Source organism: Tauraco erythrolophus, chromosome 16 (genome assembly GCF_009769465.1).
Source record: "Tauraco erythrolophus isolate bTauEry1 chromosome 16, bTauEry1.pri, whole genome shotgun sequence".
In the NCBI taxonomy this organism is placed as follows: Eukaryota; Metazoa; Chordata; class Aves; order Musophagiformes; family Musophagidae; genus Tauraco; species Tauraco erythrolophus.
The window spans coordinates 6,350,279-6,371,391 of NC_141480.1; the positions used below are offsets into that span (position 1 = coordinate 6,350,279).

Consider the following 21,113-nt stretch of genomic DNA (forward strand, 5'->3'; position numbering starts at 1 on the left):
CAGAGGGAGAGCCAAGCCTGGAGCTGAATCTCGCTGCAGCACACATGCGTGTATACATGCTTCCCCCAGCCGACATGGACTTCCCACATGTGGGAAAACCGATGGAGGGTTTTCCAGGCTCCGTGACACAGCCCTGTGCTTTTTGTGGGGGGACACATAAAACCAGTAAACCTGTACAGTCTGCCCTGCTGCACAAAGAGCCCACGTGCCGCCGTAACTCAGAAAGCTGAAGTAGGACCCTAAAACCTTCCGTGGGTCTCTTGCGTCTCATGAACATGCAGACAGACCTTCATGAGCATGTGGAGCCACTACTCAACTCGGTGCACCTGGCTGGGCCCCGTGGGGTTTGCCAAGCCTCACAAAGCCCTGCCAGCAGCCAAAACAGTGAACCCAATGGTGGGATGGGCACTTTGTATGCCTGGAAAGGAAAGGGACGACGACCCAAGCAGGAGGTCTGGCTGCCATGGGCGCTACTCGCTGGCTAGTGCAGGCCACTCACAAAAGCCATCATGAGCTTGCAAATTCTTTATAAGCTTCCCACATGACACAATTACCCAGGGGCCAGATCCTGAAGCACTTTCTTCTCTCTTTACTCAGACCAGTCTCCACTGAAGTCATTGAGGCATTGGCCTAATACAACTGAAGGACTTCAGGATTTGGCTCAGTAATAAAAACTTCCTTCCTTTGTCTACTGCTCACTCTGCATGATCCCACTACCTCCTGGCCTCCTCCTGGCCACGTCTCCCGAGACTGGGGCCATCAGTTGTTTTGGTTGATGCTGCTCTTTCATTTTACCCTCTGCCAGACCGTGCCCATCCCCTCATATAGCTCCAAGCTGCGACGGTGGAGGGAGCCAGGACGGCCAGCGAGGAAGAGGGTGGATTGCAGGGTAAAATGCAACCTGGCAAGAGGCAGTGCCGGTCCCGGGGACACACGCGTGTACAGATGGTGCGTGGGCTGGGAGTGGTCTTAGCCATCTCCCAGGGACCTTCCCAAAGGCAATTCCTTCAACGTCTCTTTGAGGATGGAATGGCATGCCTCCAAAAAAGCTTTTCTCCCACCCCCTGATGAGGACTGGCTGAGAGGACTCCTCCCCAGGAAGGTATAGCAGGAAGTTAACTCACCTCGCTGCGATGGCAACTATGCATCATGCTAGGAAGTGACACCGTAAGAAACACGCATCATTTTAAACAAATAACGTGCACTATGAATTTTCCTGCTTTTCTCTCTCAGAATAGCCAGGAGGATGCACAGCTCTGTTATCCCCCATGGGTACCCCATCTCCAGCACATTCATCAGAAACGTGCACTGGGGTTTGGGGCAGGAGCTCTGGTTTCCTTCCCATATCCACCAGCTCTGCACACAACCGTGGCACTGATAGAGCAATACATAAACACAAATACAGCAATTCCCTTTGCACCAACCTCCCTGCCTCTGCTGCTTGATGACAGAAAGCATACACAAAAGGAGTTTGAGCTTAGCTGGTGAGAAGCATTGGTCCTGAGCTGCCAGCATAGCTTGATGACCTAAACCTCAAATCCTGCAACCAGGTAGGTGACCTGGTCATATAGCGGATGCTCAGAGAGCACAGAAACAACCCTGTGAGTTCCTGCTGAGGTCTTCAGTCTTGCAGGGAGATTTTTTGGTATCACTCAGCTAAAACTGAAAACTGAGCAGCAGAGGACCGGCGATCTCAGGGCTGCAAAGCTGTAGCGTGGGCTCAGCACAGGCTCACTGTGCGCTGCATCCCAACACGGAGCACAGCGACGCCAACCTGTGCATTGCACGGACAGAGAGTCCAATGTCCAGTCCACCGGCAAGGGCTGCCTTGCTTAGGGCTTGCTCTTTAAAAAAAGACAGTCTCGCTGTACATTCTGCCCTTTTTAAATACATTAATTGCCATGGAAACAATGCTCTTATTGGTATGGGAGCAGCCTGGTGGCCTCCACAGATGTAAGATAAAAATCAATGGATACATTGAAATACAGGCTGTATTTCAGGACCTTTTGTGGTTTTGGGGCTGGTCACCATGGCACACATGAGAGAAGGCTCAGACACTAGCAAGATGCCATCTTCTACGGAGACAAAGCTAGGGACAATAAACATTGCAGTAACATTCCCTTTACAGTGTTTATCTGCTCAGTTGGAGCATCCTTGTATGTTAGCCGGCCCCAGTACTGATGCATATGCCCAGTGCTGGTCATCACTCCCAGCTCCTGCTGAAGCATCCCAGCCCTGGTTGCCCTTCATGTCCTCATTGCCAGGGAATGGAAAGCCTCACCTTGTCTCAGGACCTTGGCAGGGCAGCTTTGCTCCATGCTCCTGTCTCCTCATCCATGACCTTTTCCACCGGCTCAGATGCCTCACCAAAATAAGAAAAAAAACTGCCAATATAATATATACATGCCATCACTTCTTGGCCTTGAGAGTCTTTAAATAGCGCTGAGGGCGTTTGTACACAAAGTAGCACAAGGGAAGGGCTGCCAGTGCCTTTCCCTCCCTGCCCACCGCTGTCCCTGAAATCCGGTGCAAAGGGCAGCCCCGGCTGCCCGGTTGTCCCCTCCCGGTGAGGAGGAGCGCTGCCCTATTCCCTGCCGTGCCGCCCATCATAAAGGGGTCCCTGAGCTGTTATCAGGCCAGTGACAGTTTCCGCCATCGGATTCCTCCTGTCCGTCAGGAAAGCTAATAAGGAACGTCGTTCAGGCGGCTGCAGGAAGAGGGGAAATGCAGGGACATCCGGCCCAGCTGCCAATTTTTCCTTTCCCATGAACCACCGCTGACCTCCGCCAAGGGAGAACCTGGACACCCAGCCTGGCATTGGCACCGCTCGTCTTCACTTAACCCTTCCCCATGGGGATGTCCTGGCCCCCGGAGCATGCCGGGCGGGCAGCCTTGCCATGCTGTGCAGCGTGGCTGTAGCGGGATGGTGCACGGGCACCACGTCACTGGCACCAGCGCTGCTGAGTGAGGCGGATGGACTCGGCACACCGGCTGGCATTCGCCCAGCCAACTGGAGCCACAGCCAGGAGAATGCTTAAACCCCTCTGCGCCTGCATGCGGGCAGGTGGCTACGTCTCGCGTTGCAGCAATGGGTCCTGAAAGCGTCACTGAGCCTCTCTGATCGCTTCCCTCTTTGCACACTCGGAGCGGGAGCAGGGCTGAGCTTATTGTCTTGCTACGAGGGTTTTCCAGGCTGTGCTGACAGCTGTAACCAGCTCTGGACTGGCTGCTGCAGGCAGGTAAAATCTCGTCTCCTCTTTCTCTCTGCTCACCTCCAGGGATCTGCCCTTCATTAATGGGAGATAAAGACCAGGAGGGTCTGCAACCCACTCAGCTTTTCTCATGGTCCTCCCTGGGGATAACCCCGGGGTCCTTGCTGCCTTCCACTGCACAGGTGCAGAGCAGCGCCTGGTTATTAAATACTCAGAAAAGGGGAGACCACAGCACTTGGAGTTTCTCTTGCCTTTCCCCACCATCCTGTTCTCTACGTTTCCCCAGTTGGAGCCTTTTCCCAACCCCCTAAGCTGATCCTCCCTCATTAGCAAACGATTTGTGTCCCACGGCACCTCCAGGTTTGGCCAGCAAAGCCTGCGCTGGAGATCTTCGCCCTGGAAGGAGGGCGCAGAAACGCAGCAAGAAAACAATTTGCACGTGGGAGAAGTTGTAAGGTGAAATACAAGTCACTGGCTGAAACCTGTTTCTGCTACCTCAGCAGGGAAACGACTCCAGGAGAGACTCCCTACTTAATAGTCTCAGCTTATAAAACTGAGTGGGAGTTTTCGCCACCGGCTGCCGCGGGGCCAGGTTTTCACCTTCCTTCTGCTGAACTTGCCCTAGAGACAGAGCGATTTTGCCCGTGGCTGCTCAACCAAACAAGTGGTCACACTGGGCTCCAGGGCTCGTGCCTCCTTGCCGACTTGACCACAGGCCATCCCCGCTTCCACTATTTTGCATTAACAATGAGGCTCTGCAGATGGGTAATAATACTGTGTGCCGAAACATCAGAACTATTTTGACCAGGAGAGAAAAAGCCCCCCTGGGAACTGGCTAACCCTCCCTTTTAACAACGTGAAACAAGAAACAAAGGTCTGGGATAGCCAGAAGCAATAAAAACCCTGGAATTAATTTAACCAGTCACTAGGTGCCAGTGCAGCTGCAGCGGTATTTCTTCTCCTAAGGAAGGGCAAAAGATAATTCCAGCTCTGGCCCAGGGCAAGGCTCAGCACTGGCCTCCCTAGCAGACGCTGGCATGTACCAGGGGGTCATGGTTCCCCTCATGGCACCCAGTTGGTGCCGGACCCTCTGGGGCTGCGTTCCTGGCTCCCTGTTGCCCCTTGCCCAGGTGGAGATTTGCAGAAGCTTCCTGGAGCAGGGTCAAGGTGAAACATGGTGCTGGGCACCTCTGGCTCACAGTTTGGGGTGGGAAAGGAGGCTTTCAGCTTTAACTAAGCATCTGCGGATTTCTTCCTTGCAAACACGCGTATTTTTCCATGCAACACTGCCTTTGGGACCAGGCAAACTCTAACATTCACGAGACCCCATGGCGATGAGCTCCATGGTGGCATGTGGCAGGCCACCAGCCCCCCTTCATGCTCTTCATCCTCCCACCACGAGAACCTGCTGGGAACCGCCTTTTCCAGGCGAGCCGTCATTTGCAGCCCTCTGTCACAATGCCCCGGCCAGTCTTTCCAGCGGAAGAGCCCTGCGACGTTTAGTCATCCTTACACGGAAACCACCGCAATCGCTGCTCCTTCACTCCGGCTTCCCACCCTCTGCGGGGTCCAACCATCACGGAGCTTTCTGCTTCTCCCCGGTGAGAAGCTTTCTGCTTCTCCTGCCAGTGTGGGGAGAAGCAGAAAGCCCCGTGATGGCCGGACCCCGCAGGATCTCCATCACCCTGGGCTTATTGCAGCTTTCCCCTGCCACTGGGTTTAATTACACAGTCCCCCAAAACAGGGGGAGGGAGCCCCCTCAACTTGCCCCAATTCCTTGGGGCTGTTTCAGTCCAGAAGTCTGAACACAAAGACACCACGTTCAGTTGGAAATGCCTCTGCTGCACCCACTCGAGTGGTTGAGGAGAAGGTGGGTGAGACGGGTGCTATCCTCCAGGCTCATGTTGCTCTCCAAAGCTGCCAAGAGCCAGGCAGACCTGGGGACCCATCGAGAGCCCCCTTCTGCTCGGCAGCTGCTCTGCAAAGTGACCTCCTGAGCACTGCGGACGCCTCGTATGGCATTGGAGAAACTTCTGCCTGGCCACAGTTCTCTTCTGCTGCCGTTCCCGTGGGATCCCGCTCTCCCTTTCCCTCCCAGGAACTGCCCTGGGACGTCGGGAACAGCCTGTTCCCTCCTGGCTGACTGGGAGCACCTGCCCTTCCCACGCCTGCCCTGGAAAACACCGCACCAACGCGGGGCCAAGAGACACTCTGGGGACAGCGATCCCGCGTGGAGCAAGCCCACGCAGAGAGAGGCAGGAGAGCGGGGTGGGACACTCCAGAGGAAGCCCCCCTTCCCGCTCAGCCCAGTGCTGGCCAGGGACATTGTACTGCTGGGGGAGTGTCCCCCCCACCAGACGTCAAATTGAGCTCAGCAACAAACTGTTTGTGCAGGCAGCGAGCCGCGGGCTCGCGTGCCCAAGCCAAATCCCAGCGCAGTAGTTGCAGCCCATTCATCCAAAATCGTCTCTGAGCAGACGGTGGGGCACAAGGGCCGTGGCTGCCCCCTCCCCGGCAGCCCTGGAGACTACACCCTCCATCCCCCCATCACCCACCTCCTCCTCGGAGGCCCTGACTTCATCGCTATCAAGCGGCTGGGTTAAGCCAGAGCGGGGTTTGTTGTGCACTCATGGGCTTTTGCGTGAAAGGGTGTTGCTGAAACGGCCCGTGTTTATTACTCGCAATAAAGCAACTGCTTCAAATCCCAGCTGTGGAGGCGAATGTTGCTGCTGGCACGGTCAGCGCGGGGCTGTCCGAGCACCCGGCCGGGGAGGTCTGCATGATCTTAGAGGAGGGCAGGCAGCGGCAGCCAACATAATCGTCGCGGGTCCCACACAAGCACGGGCCGTTCCCTCACGCAAAGGGCATGTGCTGTTGAAAGCAGCAAGCTGGAGTCCCCGACGGGTTTGTTTGGCTGTGGGGTGGTCAGCGCCGCTCTGCGCCCAGAGCATCGTGGCTCAGGGAGCACGCGCTCTCGTCGCCATCCCACAAAAGGTTACCACCGAGATGCTGTGTGGTGCTGGGGCTCAACCTCCGCCTGCTCCTCCGTCTCACTGCTGGCAAACGGCAGCTCCCCAACTCCACTCTATCCTGCAAGCACAGTGGAGTCAGGACATAGGGAGAGCCGTGTGCTCTCACACACGGCATCCCTCCTAGCGCTGGCCCATTTAACCACGTACCGGGGTGCAGGAACAAGCAGGAGGCAGAGCCAGAACAGATCTTTCATGATCCTGAGATGAATATTTCACCCTTCCGAGGTGGAACAGTCACACCCCCATCCCTGCTCCCAAGGGGAGCAAATATTTGTGCCAATTGGGATTTCCAGTAATGTGCCAATTTGTGGGTCCTTTACGCACTGACAAATTGGTCTCAGGTAGAACGGCAAGAAGAGTAAGCAAATCTCCAGGGTACAATCCCCCAGTTGAGCTCCACATCACCCTTCATCGCTGCACTAATCAGGCAGGGCTGGAGAGCTTCAAAGCCTCTGCACAGCCCTGCGCTGATGAGGCCCACACATCACGCAGCCGCGCTGGCCAGAGCTTCCAGGCACCGCTCCCCACACCTCCAGGAGATGAAAGACCTGAGAACAGCTACACGATGCTTTACAAATCGCTAACAAGAGAGCTTTGAACACCTGCAGCTCCCGCTGCGATGCCACCCGTGGCAGGTCCCTTTCTGCTCTGTCTCCAGAGCTCCCCCGAGCTCCGGCAGCCTGGTAGGTCTTTCAGCCCTGTGGCACCAGAACCATCAGCAGCGTTTTGGGCAGAGCAGGTTGACAGTGCTGCTGCTGCCATTGATGCTGTCCATATGTGGCCAGACCTGCAGCCCTCCCGTGAGCTCACTTCAACAATGGAAGCAAATGCTGCCGGTGACAGTGAGTCACTGAGCTGAGGCTACAAAAAATTCTATTTATGCTCCCAAAATTCATGTCCCCACGTTGCAAGCGTCCGGCGCTACTAACTTTCTGTCGGTCTCGCGCTGATCTGGGCTGTAAAGGCTTTACCCGTGAAAGCAGGAGCTTCCTGGGGGAAGCCAGTGGGGCTGGTGCCCCGTCCCCACTGCCCTGGCAGTGCCCACCCAGCTTTGCTCTGCTCCATGGTCCCTACTCCCTGGAAAGGCGTTACAACCCCATCTCTACTGTGGTCTTGCATCCACCTGACCCAAAGCCGTGGCTGGGAGGTTTGACTTGCTGCCCAACAGCCTTTTGCCCCAGGAGCACTACGGGAAGGCAAAGCATTTCACCAGGATCTGCCTTGGGTGACTTCCCAGGCGGACCAGAGCTGCCAGCGACCGGCTAGGAGAGGCAGGCTGGACGGCATCGTATGGACCACTGCCTCCTCACGCCTTCCTCCCCAATGTGCTGCTGGCGCTCGCAAATTAATGACTCTGTGTATGAAAAATAAATAACAGAGCAGGGAGCTGGCCTCCAGTCTGCCCTCCCGGCCGGGCGCTTCCCCGCACACAAATCCCTCCTGCAAGAGCCCCATGCGCTCCCTCCCTCCTTGCAGCGAGCACACCGCAGCACCGGCACGGCGTGGGCTCACCCATGGCCTCACCCCACGGTCCTGGACGCCGCAGGGACGGTGGCGGGATTCTCCCGTCCCGTCGCTGCGGGGACGCTGTCCAAACCGTCGAGGACACCCGGGCGGGCACCCGCGGCTCATCCGCTCGGGGATGAGGGCACCGCACGACGGGCTGTGTCGGTCCCCATGGCGGACGGGGGACGCCGGGCCGGGCAGCGCCGGTCCCCGTCGGGGATGGGGGACGCCGCGGCAGGCAGCGCGGGTCACTGCGCGGTCCGGGGGACCTGCGGGCTGGGCAGCGCCGGGTGGGTCCCGCCCGTCCCGCCGGGGTCCCATCCGCAGCGCGCCCGCAGGTGCGGGGCGGGCGGCAGAGCGGGCAGCCCGTAGCCCCGTCCGGGCAGGGCAGGGCAGGGCAGCCCCGCGGCGCTCACCTGCCTCCGAGACAATGCCGAGCCAGAGCCAGAGGGGCAGCGTGCAAACTCTCTTCATCTCCGGGGCTGCGGGCAGGTCCGTGCGGTGCGGGGCGGAGCGGAGCGATGCGGAGCGGTGCGGAGCGCCCCGCGCCCGAGCTCTGCTCCCGCCGCGCCCCAGCTGCGGCGACGCGCGGCGGCGGGCGGGGAGCACCGGGGCCGTTTCCTTTTCCTCCGCCCGCCCGGGCCGCCCGCCGCCCTCCGCCGAGCCCACGGGGCGCCGGGCGGGCGGCGGGGCGGGGCCGGGGGGGCGGTGCGGGGGGCGGGGGGGGGCGCGCACCTGCGGTTCCGGGCGGCGGCGGGGTGTCTGCACCCCCCGCACCTGCGTGGGTGAGTGCGTGTCCCGCACCTGGGTGCGCATCACCGCTGCCCCACGTCCCCGCGGGCACTCGCACACCTGCGTGCACCCCCCCGTGCATCCCACCCGCACCTGTGTGCACCCGCATCACCCCGCGCCTGTGTGCAAATGCCCACACCCCTTCTTGTGTGCGTCTGGGTGCACGTCCCGACTTCTCGGACCGGAGGGAACGCACACAAGGACCCTCTCACATCGGCGTGCACACACCTCGCGGGAACATACGGATCTCACACCTGCTTGCACAAACACTTTCACGCCTGCACGCACCCCCCAAAGCCCACACCTCACACCTGTATGCACCCACCCAGGCACACACCCCCTGAACCCCCGCTCCTCCTGCACCTCCCGCCAGGGCACACGAAGATGCACACACACTTTCTCACACCTGACCGCACACACTTGCCTCCCTACTCATTTAGGGGAGCACAAGGGACCCCCACTCATGCCATCCCTCTGTACACACTGCCAGCAGCGTGGGGCAGCCACGTTGCCCCCTCAGCACTGTTACAGTGGCACACGCACCCCTCTCTGGCAGGTGTATCCCCCAAACCCATGCACACGACTGTTGGCAGCAGGATTGGTGACGGTGCCACTCCATGCGTGCTGCCCCCACACCGCTGCCAGAGACAGTGGCTCTGGCTCGGTGCAAACTGACCGCGGACACGCTGCAGACGGAGGTGATGGCAGAGCTTCGGGAGTGCGGCGGCGCAGCGGGCACAGCCCCGGCCAGCTGCCCGTGCACCCAGTGAGCACTGAATGGATAAATTAACACAGCCCCACGCTGCTCCCGGGGGGGTTATTAATTATGCACGCTCGCAGACAGCGAAGAAAAAGCCTGAATGAGAACCATGTGCTCATGGCTTCGAAAAGGCATGAAAACTTGTGCACTCAAGTGCTCTCATTGCCAAATCCGGGGAAGAAATCGCCCTGTCCCTCTCCCAGAGCCATCAGAGGGACTCCCAGCCACAGAGTTTATTTACTCGACTCTCCCTGGCCCGATTAGTGAGTTTTTAACCCTGAGAGCACCAGCTGCATTGCTCTTAGCATACTCATCTTGGAGCACCTCCCTTCTTGATCCCCAAGGAGCAGAAAGCAGCGATGTCCGTCCATCCCATGTGGGTGCCCAAAATCCTCCAAGTTTCTGGAGAGAGACTTTTAAAACTTGTCGTGATGACAGAGTGATGAGGCAGAGCTGGGGACTGCACAGTGGGGCAGCACTGCCCTCCGCTGTGGGGTGAAGAGGTGAGATTTGAGGATCAGACCCCTCCTCAGTGCAAAGGGTTGAGTAAGAGACAGGGCAGCCATGGGGCTCCCCACCATGGCAGCGTACCCACGCCAGGGACCACCGTGGGCATCAGGGGTCATCATGCACTTGAGATGAGCAGCGAGGTGGTGAGGTGTGGCAGTGACGAAGGGATGAATCACATCACACCACTGAGATGCTGGGACAAAATGTGCGACCCAAGGGCTGCCCGGAGAGGCCGAGTGCAAGGAGAGCAGAGGGTCTGACCTGGGTAGGGGAGGGATCCTCTGGCACCCTAAAAATCAAGGGATTTTGGCATTATCCATCCATTGCAGCCCAAAGTTGGCCCCGTGCAGGCGTTGAGGCAGGGACCAGCCTGTCCCTGCTGCCATCTAACGGTGGGACACTGGGGAGGGCTCGCCCCGCCAAACGAGGAATTTTCCATCACAAACACAGGGTGACTGTGGGACCGATGGGACCTTTCCATTGTTGCCACCCTGGGAAACAAAAGGATCTAATTTTAACCTCTTGCCTCGTTTCTGGCACGTGGGGGGGACCCGAGGAAGCAAAGGCTTCCCCAAAGCGCAGGATAAAGACAGACTCGTGGCAGAGGGGACCAGGGCAGGAGCTGCTGGACTCTGCCCAGCCCCAGGCACAGCTATGGGAAAGGCACACCGAGGTGGCTCTGAGGACACCCAGGGACAAACGACAAGGTAGCCTGCAAGGAAAACACAGCCTGGTCCTGGGGACAGCTGGCGAGAGCCAGCCCTGGCAGGTGCGGGGTCCAGACAGGGGAGCAGAGAGGGGTGCTTCCCCACCACAGTGCCCACTCTCCCATCCCGTCCCCTCCTGCCCGAATCCAGGCCCAGTCGGTCACTGCACTCACAGCACACCTCTGGTTTCTACTCCACGGTGCAACGGTTTAGCAGTGAAATGTGTTTTTCAGACAGCGTGTAACAGCAGGCAGTATATCCTTGCCGAGCTAACATTGCACGTATGCAGCTCAGAGCAGCGTTTTCCCTGCACGTAGGAGCCACTGTACATGCTGGGTGCAGGGCAGGGGCTCTGCCTGCCCCAGCCTTCCTGCCAAAGCCCTTCCCTGCTGGCAGGGCCAGGTGAGGATGTATACCCCAACATGTGGCTCTGCCTGGAAGCAGCACACTACCGTCACTGCACGCAGCCTGGCAGGAGGAGGAGGAGGAAGGATGTGCTTCCTCCAGAGCCTCCTCAGCTCAGGAATCCGGGACAAGCAAGTTTCACTGCTCTCCAGCTCAGCCTTTGGCAAGGGGAAGGTGTAGGAGGTGGCAGCGATGGCACTGGCACACATCGCAGCGAGCTGCTTGCAGCCCGTGCCACTGCACTGGCCCACGCGGCACACGGCAGCAGTGGCACCAGGAGCTGGCTGCCGCCCTCCTGCCTGCTGGCAGCTGCCAAAGCCCAGCTGCGCTCGCTGTCTGCCAGTGCCTAGCAGATCTGCTCCCCCTTGTGCTTCGGGCACGGCTGCCCACTGCTGCCCATCCTTACTGCCTGCGATTTCAGGTCAGGTCAGGGAGGCAATGGGTTTCAGTCCCCCCCCGCCCCCGACACAGCTCCCTGCTGTGATCAAACCAGCCTCACCTTCCCGCAGAGGCTCCTAACCCTCACGGGGGGGATGACGGCTCCGCTCACAGCAGCATTTCCAAGCCAACAGCTCACTCTTCTCTGCTCTTATTTCAGCTGAGGCTGGAGGGCAGTGAGAGGATGAGGCAGGAGCCAGGAAAGGAGGCTGAGCCAGGAGCCAGGAAAGGAGGCTGAGCCCAGCCCAGGGGCTCAGCAGGGAGGGAGCAGAGCTCACTCAGCAGCTAAAGCCCAACTGGGCACCAGGAGGGAGCAGAAAGCCCTGACATCCCCTCCAAGCACACCTGACCCCCGAGCGAGGCTGCACAGAGCAGCGGCTTCCCAATAACTGGGTTCTCTCTGCACCCATCTCCACCCTGTGCCCGCAGAGCCCAGGCTGCTTGGTGCTGCTGCACGGGAGGGCACGTCTGCTTGCATCTTGCAGGGGTCATCCTCCCCTGCCGCTGAGCACAAAGTCTTCTCCTGCCCCAGCACAGGCATTAGGTGACTCCAAAACTCGGTGCTACAGCAGACCCAGCCCTGGTACACTGCAGCGGTGGTGCACAGTAGGGGGGAACGTCCCTTGTGGCACTGTGGGAGGACAGAGCCCCCTGTCCTGTCCCCGCTGGGCAGGGCGATGACCAGCGAAGCACTTGCTTTGACAAGTGGCCCTGCACCCAGCTTGGGGAGCTGGAAAGCCCTTGTGCCTGGCTCTTCCCACAGCACAAGCTGAGCCTCTGCAGAGGAAGAATTTGCAGGCTCCAGCCAGCACTGGGGGCTACACAGGATCAGGGTAGCTCTGGCCTCTGCTTTGACCCTGGAGTGGACTTGAGTGGGACGAACATGATGATCTCACCCACCACCATCCTCCCTCCCACCCACTGCTCCCACCAGCCAGGCTCAGACCCACCCCAGCACCTCCTGCCTCAAGTCAGCCCCACTGACTCGTGAGCAAGGCCACGTGAGCTGGGAACACATCCACTACCCCTGAGCATGAACTGCCACAGTCAAATCCACTCAACTTGCCCCCCTCCCCAAGAGCCACAGACCAGGGGCAGTGCTGCCAGGGGTCTGTGTGGGGCTGACAGGCAAAGAGCCCTGGTGAGACCACCCACTCCCACCAGCAAAGGCTGCTGAGGCTTTCATGAAGTTGGCCTGAAATAGGACCTTGCATTTTTCCTCATGTATAAACTCTTCAGACCCAGCCAGGCCAGAGGAGACTGGATCTTAAACCCCAAGAGCCTGAGCTCAGACAAACCTCCCCACCTCATGGGGCTGCCAAACCCCCACCTTGTTCCCAAGCAGCCTGACATGGGGATGGGGCCAAGCAAAAGGCCAGGAGCCACTGCAGGAAGTGCTCTGAGGGAATGGCCGAGTGAAAGCAACAGCTCTTCCATGCCTCCTGTGCTGCAGGGAAGGAGCCTGCGCTGCTCTGCACCCCCAGGCCGTGCTACACCCCAGTGCTATGGGCACCCCCCATAGCACACAAGCCCCAAGCAGGACCAGCAGGCAGGGGTCTTTCTAATGAGCTTTAATGGTGACTGAGTAGAGGGGAGGCAGCACCACAGCCCCTGGGCTGCAGCAGGTCCCACGCCACACACTGAGCTCCCTCTGCTGCCAGCCTGCAGCCCTTCCCCACAGAGCTCTTCGAGCAGAGGAAGCCCACGGCCAGGACACAGAGTTGAGCGTCAAGAGGCACCTGATGGTGACCAGGGACCACCACCCTCGTCCTCCTCCACAGGGTTCATGGGTGGGAGTGCAGAGGAACAGGAGATGCAAACAGGCCGTGGCCATCTCCACTGCAGCCCCGCGGCTGTGGTTACTGACCGTGCAATGTTCAGGCATCGAAGTCTGTTCCTCAAGGTGCGCTAGACACCTCCAGGAACACAGTGCTGCACCCACAGAAGAGAAGGCAGACAGGAGCTGGGAAGAAACTCATCCTCCCCTCCTCCCTCCCAAAACTGAAACCAAAACAGCCCCTCCAACACCCACCAGGTCCATGTGTGCAACATCAGCCTCCAGCACAGCCCCAAGCAGCCCACCAGCAGCATGGCAGGGAGCCAGGCTGGTGCCTCCAAAGCGCCCTGCTCCTCCCCACTCCTCACAGGGCCAGGTGGCAGAGGCGCATGGGCTCTATATTGACTCTCCCATCGCTGAAGCAGGTGCTGAAGAAGGGGCAGTATCTCTCCGCAGAGACCTCGTGGAAGGTGAAGAGGTAGGACATGTCTCCAGCATCAAAGAAGGTGACAGTGCCCTCCTGGCAGTCCAGAAAGACCCCGATTTTCTGGGGGGGCCGGCGGGGAGTCAGGCGCACCCAGGGGGTGGCAGTGGCCCAATACTCCGTCCTGTTTCGCAGGCGAAGTGTCCAGTAGCCGTTCTCTGGGCACAGCTTGACCTTCGCCGCCCGGTCCACAGTCTCGGCGGCCACCCCCAGGTCCCACTTGGTTTTCCTGCCCACCCAGACCTCCCAGTAGTGCTGGCCGCTGTTGAAGGTCTGTGAGCCCAGGACGTTGACGCACTGACGGAAGCGCCGGGGACTACTGGGGACGGGCTGGGCTCGATTCCTCTCTGTCACTGCTGTCAGGTCTTTGGAGAAGACCAGGTTGGGGTGGGCTGACTCAGGGTCGAAAGTAAGTGGGGCAGGAGCTGTGGAGATATTGACCATGGCATTTTACTGGTTTTGTATTCACTCCACAGAGCATCCCCGGCCCCACCATCACCCAGCCCTCACACCGATCCGCTCACCGGGGCAGATGGACTGCAGCATCTGCCTCCAGAAGATGTACTGCAAGGGGCCGCTGCGGCTGTCCCTGTAGTGCTGCAGGTCAAAGGCAGGCTGGGTCTCAACGCACACCGAGGGCCTGGGGCAGAGAGAGCAGCAGTCAACCCCTCCACATGCAAGGGATTCAGTAAAACCAGGACACAATCCTCTCTGGTGGCTGCTTGCTCGCCCCAATGCGCCGCTACCCCCAGCGCAGCAAGTGGCTTAGGGCAGAGGCGCTGTGGACAGAGACAGATCCAGCAGCACTGCCTGTGGGGTGGTGGCTCACAGCACAGCAGCACCCAGCACACCCAAGCAGGACTCCTGTACGGGTGAAGAGGCCATGCCTGCAGAGCCGGGCTGCATCCCACTGCAGCCCCAGGGAGAGAGGCAACAGGGACACACTCCCCTATGGCAGTTGTGACCCTCAGCTACTCACAGCCTCAGACTAACCTGCCCCTCAGGGTCAGTTTTGCAGCCCTGTCAGTTTGAAGAAGCTAAGGAAAGGCAGGGAGAAGCCAAAGTATCTGAGGTCTACGGCATCAGCTTTGCTCTCACATGCAGCATGCATGGCTCTCGCACCCATTCCAAACCAGCATGTCTCCTCCAACCTGCTCTTCCAGCCCAGCCATCTCAACATGCATGTTCCCTGGGGAGAGCATCCAACGTGTGGAGGACCAGCCCCCACCTAGCACAGCACCAGCAGCTCACTGAGCAATTTGTGATGCTTTTAAAACTTGAGATAAGATCCCTCCCCTGTGTGGTCCCAGCCAGGGACAGAGATAAGCTCCTGAAAAAGGAATCAGCTTCTTTCATGCCAGACACGTACCTGATATCCAGGCTCTCCACCTGCAGTGAGGAGCAGAGAGAATTAGCAGTCACTGTCTGTAATTCATGCAGCTGCACAAATAAGCTCCCTGTCCTGCCTCCTGCTGTCACAAAGCACAGAGAGAGGAAACCAACCTGCCAGGACCCCCACCCTGCGGGAAACCACCCAGGCACTGTGGCCAAGGCAATTTCACAGGGGTGACAGAGGAGGAGTAAGGCTCCCGAGATGCACCACGCCTGAGAGATCACCATATCCCTTGTGGCTAAAGCCTCCAGACTTCAAGGGATTGTGTAGATAATCCGGAGGGATGGTGGCAAGAATGACTTGCAGGTACAGCCCAGTGCTGTCATTTAGGACTCTCCATCTCAAATTCAGATCCTGAAACATCCCTCAGCCTCCTAACAGGGTCAGCCAAGCATGCTCACCTCCAGCAATGATACTTCATCTATCTTGCTCAGGGTCTGCTCTATGCGCTCTATGTCCCTCTGCAGCACTGACATCCCCTCCTCCAGCCAGCGGACGTCCCGGTGCAGCCGTGCCAGCGACTGCTCTTCCTTTTCACCCAGCTCTGCCAGTACAGCTCTCTCCTCTTCCTCCAGGATCTGATGAAGGCGGGCAAACTCTGCCCGGATCTTGAAGTTCAGCTCCCCAGACACCTTCTGAGCAGAGGGAAAAGGCAGAAGATGAGTCCGGCAGCTGAAACACACAAGTAGGCGCACAGCACGGCTGGGCCTGTTACTGCACTTACAGAGCTGTGGAAATTAGAGTGTCAGACATACCCACAACTTTTTGGATGGAGAACAGGGCAGGAGGACAATTTGCAAGGCTGTGAACCAAAGGAGGTGGGGGGGGAAGCAGCTCTACCAATGGCTCAGTCACCTTACTAGAAATCCTTGCACACAACCACAGCAGGAGCCCACAGCCCTCTTCCACACCACCAGGAATTTGCTTGTGTGCAAGACTGGAGCTCTTGTGCTTTTCTGGAGCTGCAGACTCAGCTGTTTAGGTTAGTTCAGATTTATTTCAAATCATGCCAGATCCCAGGCAGAGCTGCCTGACACTGCTAACTTGCTCTTTTTCTCTGATGCCTCCATCTCTCAGGGCTCCTGTTTGTATGGGAGAGACAGGGAAGCTGCAAAAACTAAACTCTGTAGTTAAAGCTGATAAAATCCCATTCAGCTATCTTTAGATTTTTATTTTTTTTTTCCTTCTCCAGTTGTTTAGTCGGTCAGCCAACCTTGTGGTGCTCTCACTGCCTTCCTGCCTGTTTACAAGAGACAACCAATGACTTTATTTTCCCAATCTTTAAGCTTTTAATCTCTTAGTGCAACCTTAGCCCTCATTAGTTCCTTGAGGAGTGCTTATTGAAACACACATCTCCCTTGACCAGCAGAAAACCCATCTCCCCAAGTACATCCGAAGTTTCACCAGCTGGCACAGCACCCCAGCTTCCCTTTGCTCTAGCAGGTGCTTGTGCTGACACACCAGAACCAAAGAGGACTTGCATGGTCTCCCTGTTCAGATCAGCAATTTGCTCCTTGACTCTTGAAGCACTTCCTAGTCAGCTCTTCCCCTGCAACAGGACATCAAGTGTATTTGCTATGACTTTTTCATTACCCTCAAAGGTCTATTCCAAATCTGGTAGTGGGACAGAGGTATGAAACACAGTGGTGGCAGGAAAGGATCAGAGACTCCAGTCAGAAAGCAGGTTCCCATCGGTTTTATCTCACCTCTGAACTACTGTGTTGTCCTTAAACTCTCCTTGCTTGGCTTTTAATACTTTTACATTACTCAAGAATCAGCCTGTGGCTGTTTTCAGTTCAATGATCAGTGACAAGAAGGCAGCCTGGAGAGAACACTCAGCCTCTTCACATCATCACAGAGCTTTGCAGTGAATCCAAACACGGTCCTTGTGACACAGCCACTGCTCTCTGCAGTGCCAACATTGCTGCTGACCCAGCTCCTTCAGCTTTGCTGTCACCCCTTCAGACACACAAGAGGATTTCAGAGCTTCCAAGAATTAACCCTCTCCCAAAGTGGCAGCAGTGCAGAGCCAGAACAGGCTGCTCAGCCAACAGCTCTCACCACTCACCCTGTCTCAGCTCTGCTGCACTAACACACCTTGTAAATGCTGCATTAATGAGTGCTTAATGCCTCTTCCCAAAGCCTCCACCAAATATTCAGTGATGGACTTTGGCCTATGTGTGGGGGAGTTTGTTCAGATTCCTACAGAGTTATTCATCTAGATTTTTACAGGAAGCCGAGCTAAATCTCAGCTGAGGTGATACACAGATCCTCTATGAACATTAATCCAGAGGCTGTACAAAAAGCAGCTATCACAGGACATTACCGTCAGGCTGCAGATATTTTCCTGCATCGCACGCTTCCGATGCAAAAAGTTCTCCATCTCCTTCCGACGACCTTGCAAAGCATCTTCCAGGTGCTTCTGCAGAAACAAGGAAAAGAAGATGAGGAGACCATTTCACTACTCTGCTATGATTCAGGAGCAATCCCAATTCCTGAGGCCAGCATTGGAAGGAGGCTGCAACAGGATTTATTGTAAAGGCGGTAAGGAGAAGAAAGCACCTGATGCACAGGCTTGAGAACTATATACACATGCACATAATAAAACAAATTTATTTTTAAAACTGGGAGCTCCAGCCACGGGTATCAGTTTGCAGAAGGGAAAAACGCAAAAGAAGAAAGCATCCAAAAAACAGACAGCTGGAAGGAAACATGGAGAGGAATGAGGAAGAGACACAGATGTCATTGCACTCAGGTCAGGTGAGGCACACACAGGGCTCCTCAGCAGGGGAACCGACTGCGAGAGAAAGGGGTGGTGGGCTCACAGGGCTCATGCAGTGCCCGTCCTGTTCTCCCCAAGCCAGGCACAAGCCACTCACCTGCATCTTGTGCTGGTGCTCCACAGAACCACAGCGCCGCACCTTCTCCACCACCCCTGACACCAGGTAGTGGGTGCGGAAAGCTCGGCTGGGGAACTCACGGCGGCACTGGGGGCAGGAGGGGACACGAGCAGAGCTCGCCCAGTAGCCCTGGATGCAGGCCTTGCAGAAGTGGTGCATGCAGTCCAGCATGACAGGCTCGCTGAAGAGCTCGCAGCAGATGGCACATGTCAGCTCCTCTCGCAGGCTCCGGTCCTGGCTCCTGCTAGCCATCCCTGCTGGCACACAGGTCCCACCCTGAGCTTCCTGCCACTGCCATCCCCAAAACGCCTTCCCCCTGGGCTAGGGCAGACCTCTGCCTCTCCTCACGCTGGGCTCCCTCCAGGGCAGGGTTTGGTTACCAGATCTCGGGCAGGCGGCACAGGACCTGCCCAGGTGCCACAATGGATGTATCCAGCCCTGGAAAGCCTCAAACGGTGGGAATTACAGTGAATTCCCAGCAAAGGGTCAGCCTCTTTGCAAAATAACAACTTCTTGTCTCTGATTACTCCAGCAAAACTCCCCCCAGTGTCTAACAGGGACCGGCCGTGTGCCCTGACAGGGAGGGGGGCACTTGGCTCAGGGACAGCAGCAGCCGCCCCACAGCCGCGTGACCTTTAAGACACAGTCCAGAGCCCGGCAGTGCCCTCTGCCGCTGCGCCCCGGCCGCAAGGGGGGCAGCTCCGGCTGGCGAGAGCCCGCTGCGCTCCCCCGGGGCCCGAGCCTTGCGGTGCGGATCCCGGCCCGCGCTGCGCACCCCGCCGCTCTCTTGCGAGCAGCCCCCAGCAGCCCCCAGCAGCCCCCAGCAGCCCCCAGCAGCCCCCAGCAGCCCCCAGCAGCCCCCAGCAGCCCCCAGCAGCCCCCAGCAGCCCCCAGCAGCCCCCAGCAGCCCCCAGCAGCCCCCAGCAGCCCCCAGCAGCCCCCAGCAGCCCCCAGCAGCCCCCAGCAGCCCCCAGCACTCCTGGAAACCCACCGTACTCCGGCCCCTCGACCGCCTCGCAGCCGCCACCCTCCCAACTTTCAGCCTCCTCCGCGCACCGCCCGCGGACTGACGCTCGCCTCGACCAATCGCCGTGCAGACGCGCAGCCCCGCCCATCCGCTCATTGGATGCGAGCTGCGGCCTGGGGGCCGGGCGGGGCTTTGGCATGTGACGTGTCACGTGTGCGCGGGGCGGGGCAGCTGCCGGGGCCTCGCGCGCCGCCCGTGGGAGGGCGAGCGCTGCGCACCGGGTGCTTCGCGGCGGGGCACGGGCACGGGCACGGCACGGCACGGCATGACATGACGTGGCATGGCATTGCACTCCCCCACTCCTGCACTGCCCCACCGCTGCATTCAGCAGCGGGAGCGTAGAAACGAGCCCCGGGGAAGCGCCTTCCCCTCTTTTCCCTGCTTTCCCTTCCGCAGAGGTCTGAAGCGGGAACTGAGCCAGCTCTCCCAAGTCACAAGAGAGCAACTCCCAGCAGTGCTCTGGGGTCACAGCTTCGGGTTTCGCTCGGTCTTCACAAGGGCTGCAGTCTCGTTAGCAAAAGAAAGAAGGAAGGGTTTTCATCCTTCCGCCGTCATCTGACGCTGGGCCCTGGGATGTGGTGGGAAGCGGCAAACACGGGCAGACGTGAGAAAAATCACAAGAGCTTTCAATGCTGGAAGTAAAAGCAAGTAAAACCAAAAGGAGAGGGGACATAAGGACAAGCAACAGTTGCACAGGTCACGTCTGTCCTAACCGCTGTTAGAGAATCCCTAAAAGGGAGATGTGCCGGGCAGTGTCCACCTACCGCCCTCCTCCTCCTGCTGTTGCTGCTTTACGTTTTCTCACTGTTAAAGCAGTGCAATTAATGCACAAAATGTTTCCACCCATCCTCATTTGCTTGTCTGAGGGATTTTCCCATGTTTTTGCTTGAACTGTTTTCTCACTGTTAGGTGGCCACAGCAGCCCTGCTTGTAGGCATCGGCTTCCTCCTTGCCTCCCCCAGCCCCTTGGAGTCACACAGTCAGCCACAGCCCCTGTGCCAATGTGGCTTTGGGCATCACCACCTGTACAAGGAGAAATCAGTCCTGGGGGACGCTGGCCATGGGTGGGTGAGATACGCCCCGGGCAGCCTCCTGCAACCACCAGGTGCAAAGCCGCGATGAGCTGAAGCTCCTCAGCGCTCACCATTGCTTTGCAGAGCCCTGGCGTCGGCAGCACAAATGCTGGTGTGTGTGTGATGGGGTGGGATGGGGTCCCCCAAGGAAATTGCTGAGCTCCAGGAGGTGCCATGGACAAGGGGGAGTGAAAGTGGGCTGCTGTGGAGGTGCTCTAAGGCCTCTGGGTGGACAATCAAGTGGCATCCATGGGTACTAACAAGGTCAGGCCATGCCCAAATATGCTGCCAGCCCAACACAGTTGTTCTGGGGGCTCAGGACCTGCTCCAGCTGGTTAAGCAAGGCAGGGGTTGTCTGAACTCTCCTGCTCTGGCTCCCATGGTGGCACTGGGACAGGCATGCTCAGCCTCTGCTGCTCACCAGTCACTCAGGGATGGAAAGCCCGCACTGGGCAGCAATTGTTTCCAACGGTCTGAACCTGCACCCATTGCTGTCCTTTTCCTCTCTCAATTGCACACTCAGCAGGGTCCCCATGGGAATGTCGCTAGGATGGTGACACAGGGATGTAGGAGCACACAGGGATCCAGAGATGACTGGACAATCTCCACTTAGCTGTGACTAATGCAGAAAAACCTTGCTCCCCACATTTATGGAGTTTTGTGCTTCCAACAGGTTGGATCTCACCATGTGAATGGGCTGGGACTCGCTGGGAGCAGTGATCGCTGCCAGCCCAGTGTCCTGCAGCCACTGTGCAAGTGGGTAGTGCCTGCGTGGTGGGAGAGGGGCTGATGTTAGGTGCCATCCTCCCGCCACATGCCAGCAATCCCCGAGAAATAGCTGGCTTTGAATTGGTGGATTTTGGATGGGAGCTGAATCATCTGCTTAGATGCATCCTTTTGAGGGGGAAATAGCTTCATCATCCATGTCCAGCCTCTCATCTCCTGGCTTTGCCACTGTTTCTCCAGGAGGCATTATAGCCCATGCATAGACAGACACATAGACACACACACAAACCAGCAGACAAGACACCCAGCCCAGGGCACACAGCCCAGGGTGAGCCAGGGTGCTGCTCCCTGACCCGTTGTAGCTTGCATCA

General features: G+C 58.1%; 2 protein-coding genes across 2 annotated transcripts in view; both read right to left on the reverse strand.

Moving 5' to 3' along the window:
* Positions 1–8,224, reverse strand: part of FLT4 (fms related receptor tyrosine kinase 4) — a 55,606-nt gene extending 47,382 nt beyond the window's left edge. Inside the window, exon 1 of the mRNA XM_086621343.1 lies at positions 8,167–8,224. Within this exon, the coding sequence (XP_086477469.1) occupies positions 8,167–8,224 (58 nt within the window). The remainder of the gene's footprint in view (positions 1–8,166) is intronic.
* A 4,725-nt stretch (positions 8,225–12,949) lies between these two features.
* LOC104376474 (nuclear factor 7, brain-like) lies at positions 12,950–18,168 on the reverse strand. The gene is made up of 6 exons (XM_086621518.1): positions 17,896–18,168; positions 17,343–17,438; positions 15,418–15,651; positions 14,993–15,012; positions 14,148–14,263; positions 12,950–14,048 (listed from the first exon to the last, which is right to left on the reverse strand). The coding sequence occupies exons 1-6, from the start codon at positions 18,166–18,168 to the stop codon at positions 13,504–13,506; spliced, it is 1,284 nt and encodes a 427-aa protein (XP_086477644.1). The 3' UTR covers positions 12,950–13,503.
* Between the last annotated feature and the right edge of the window lie 2,945 nt (positions 18,169–21,113).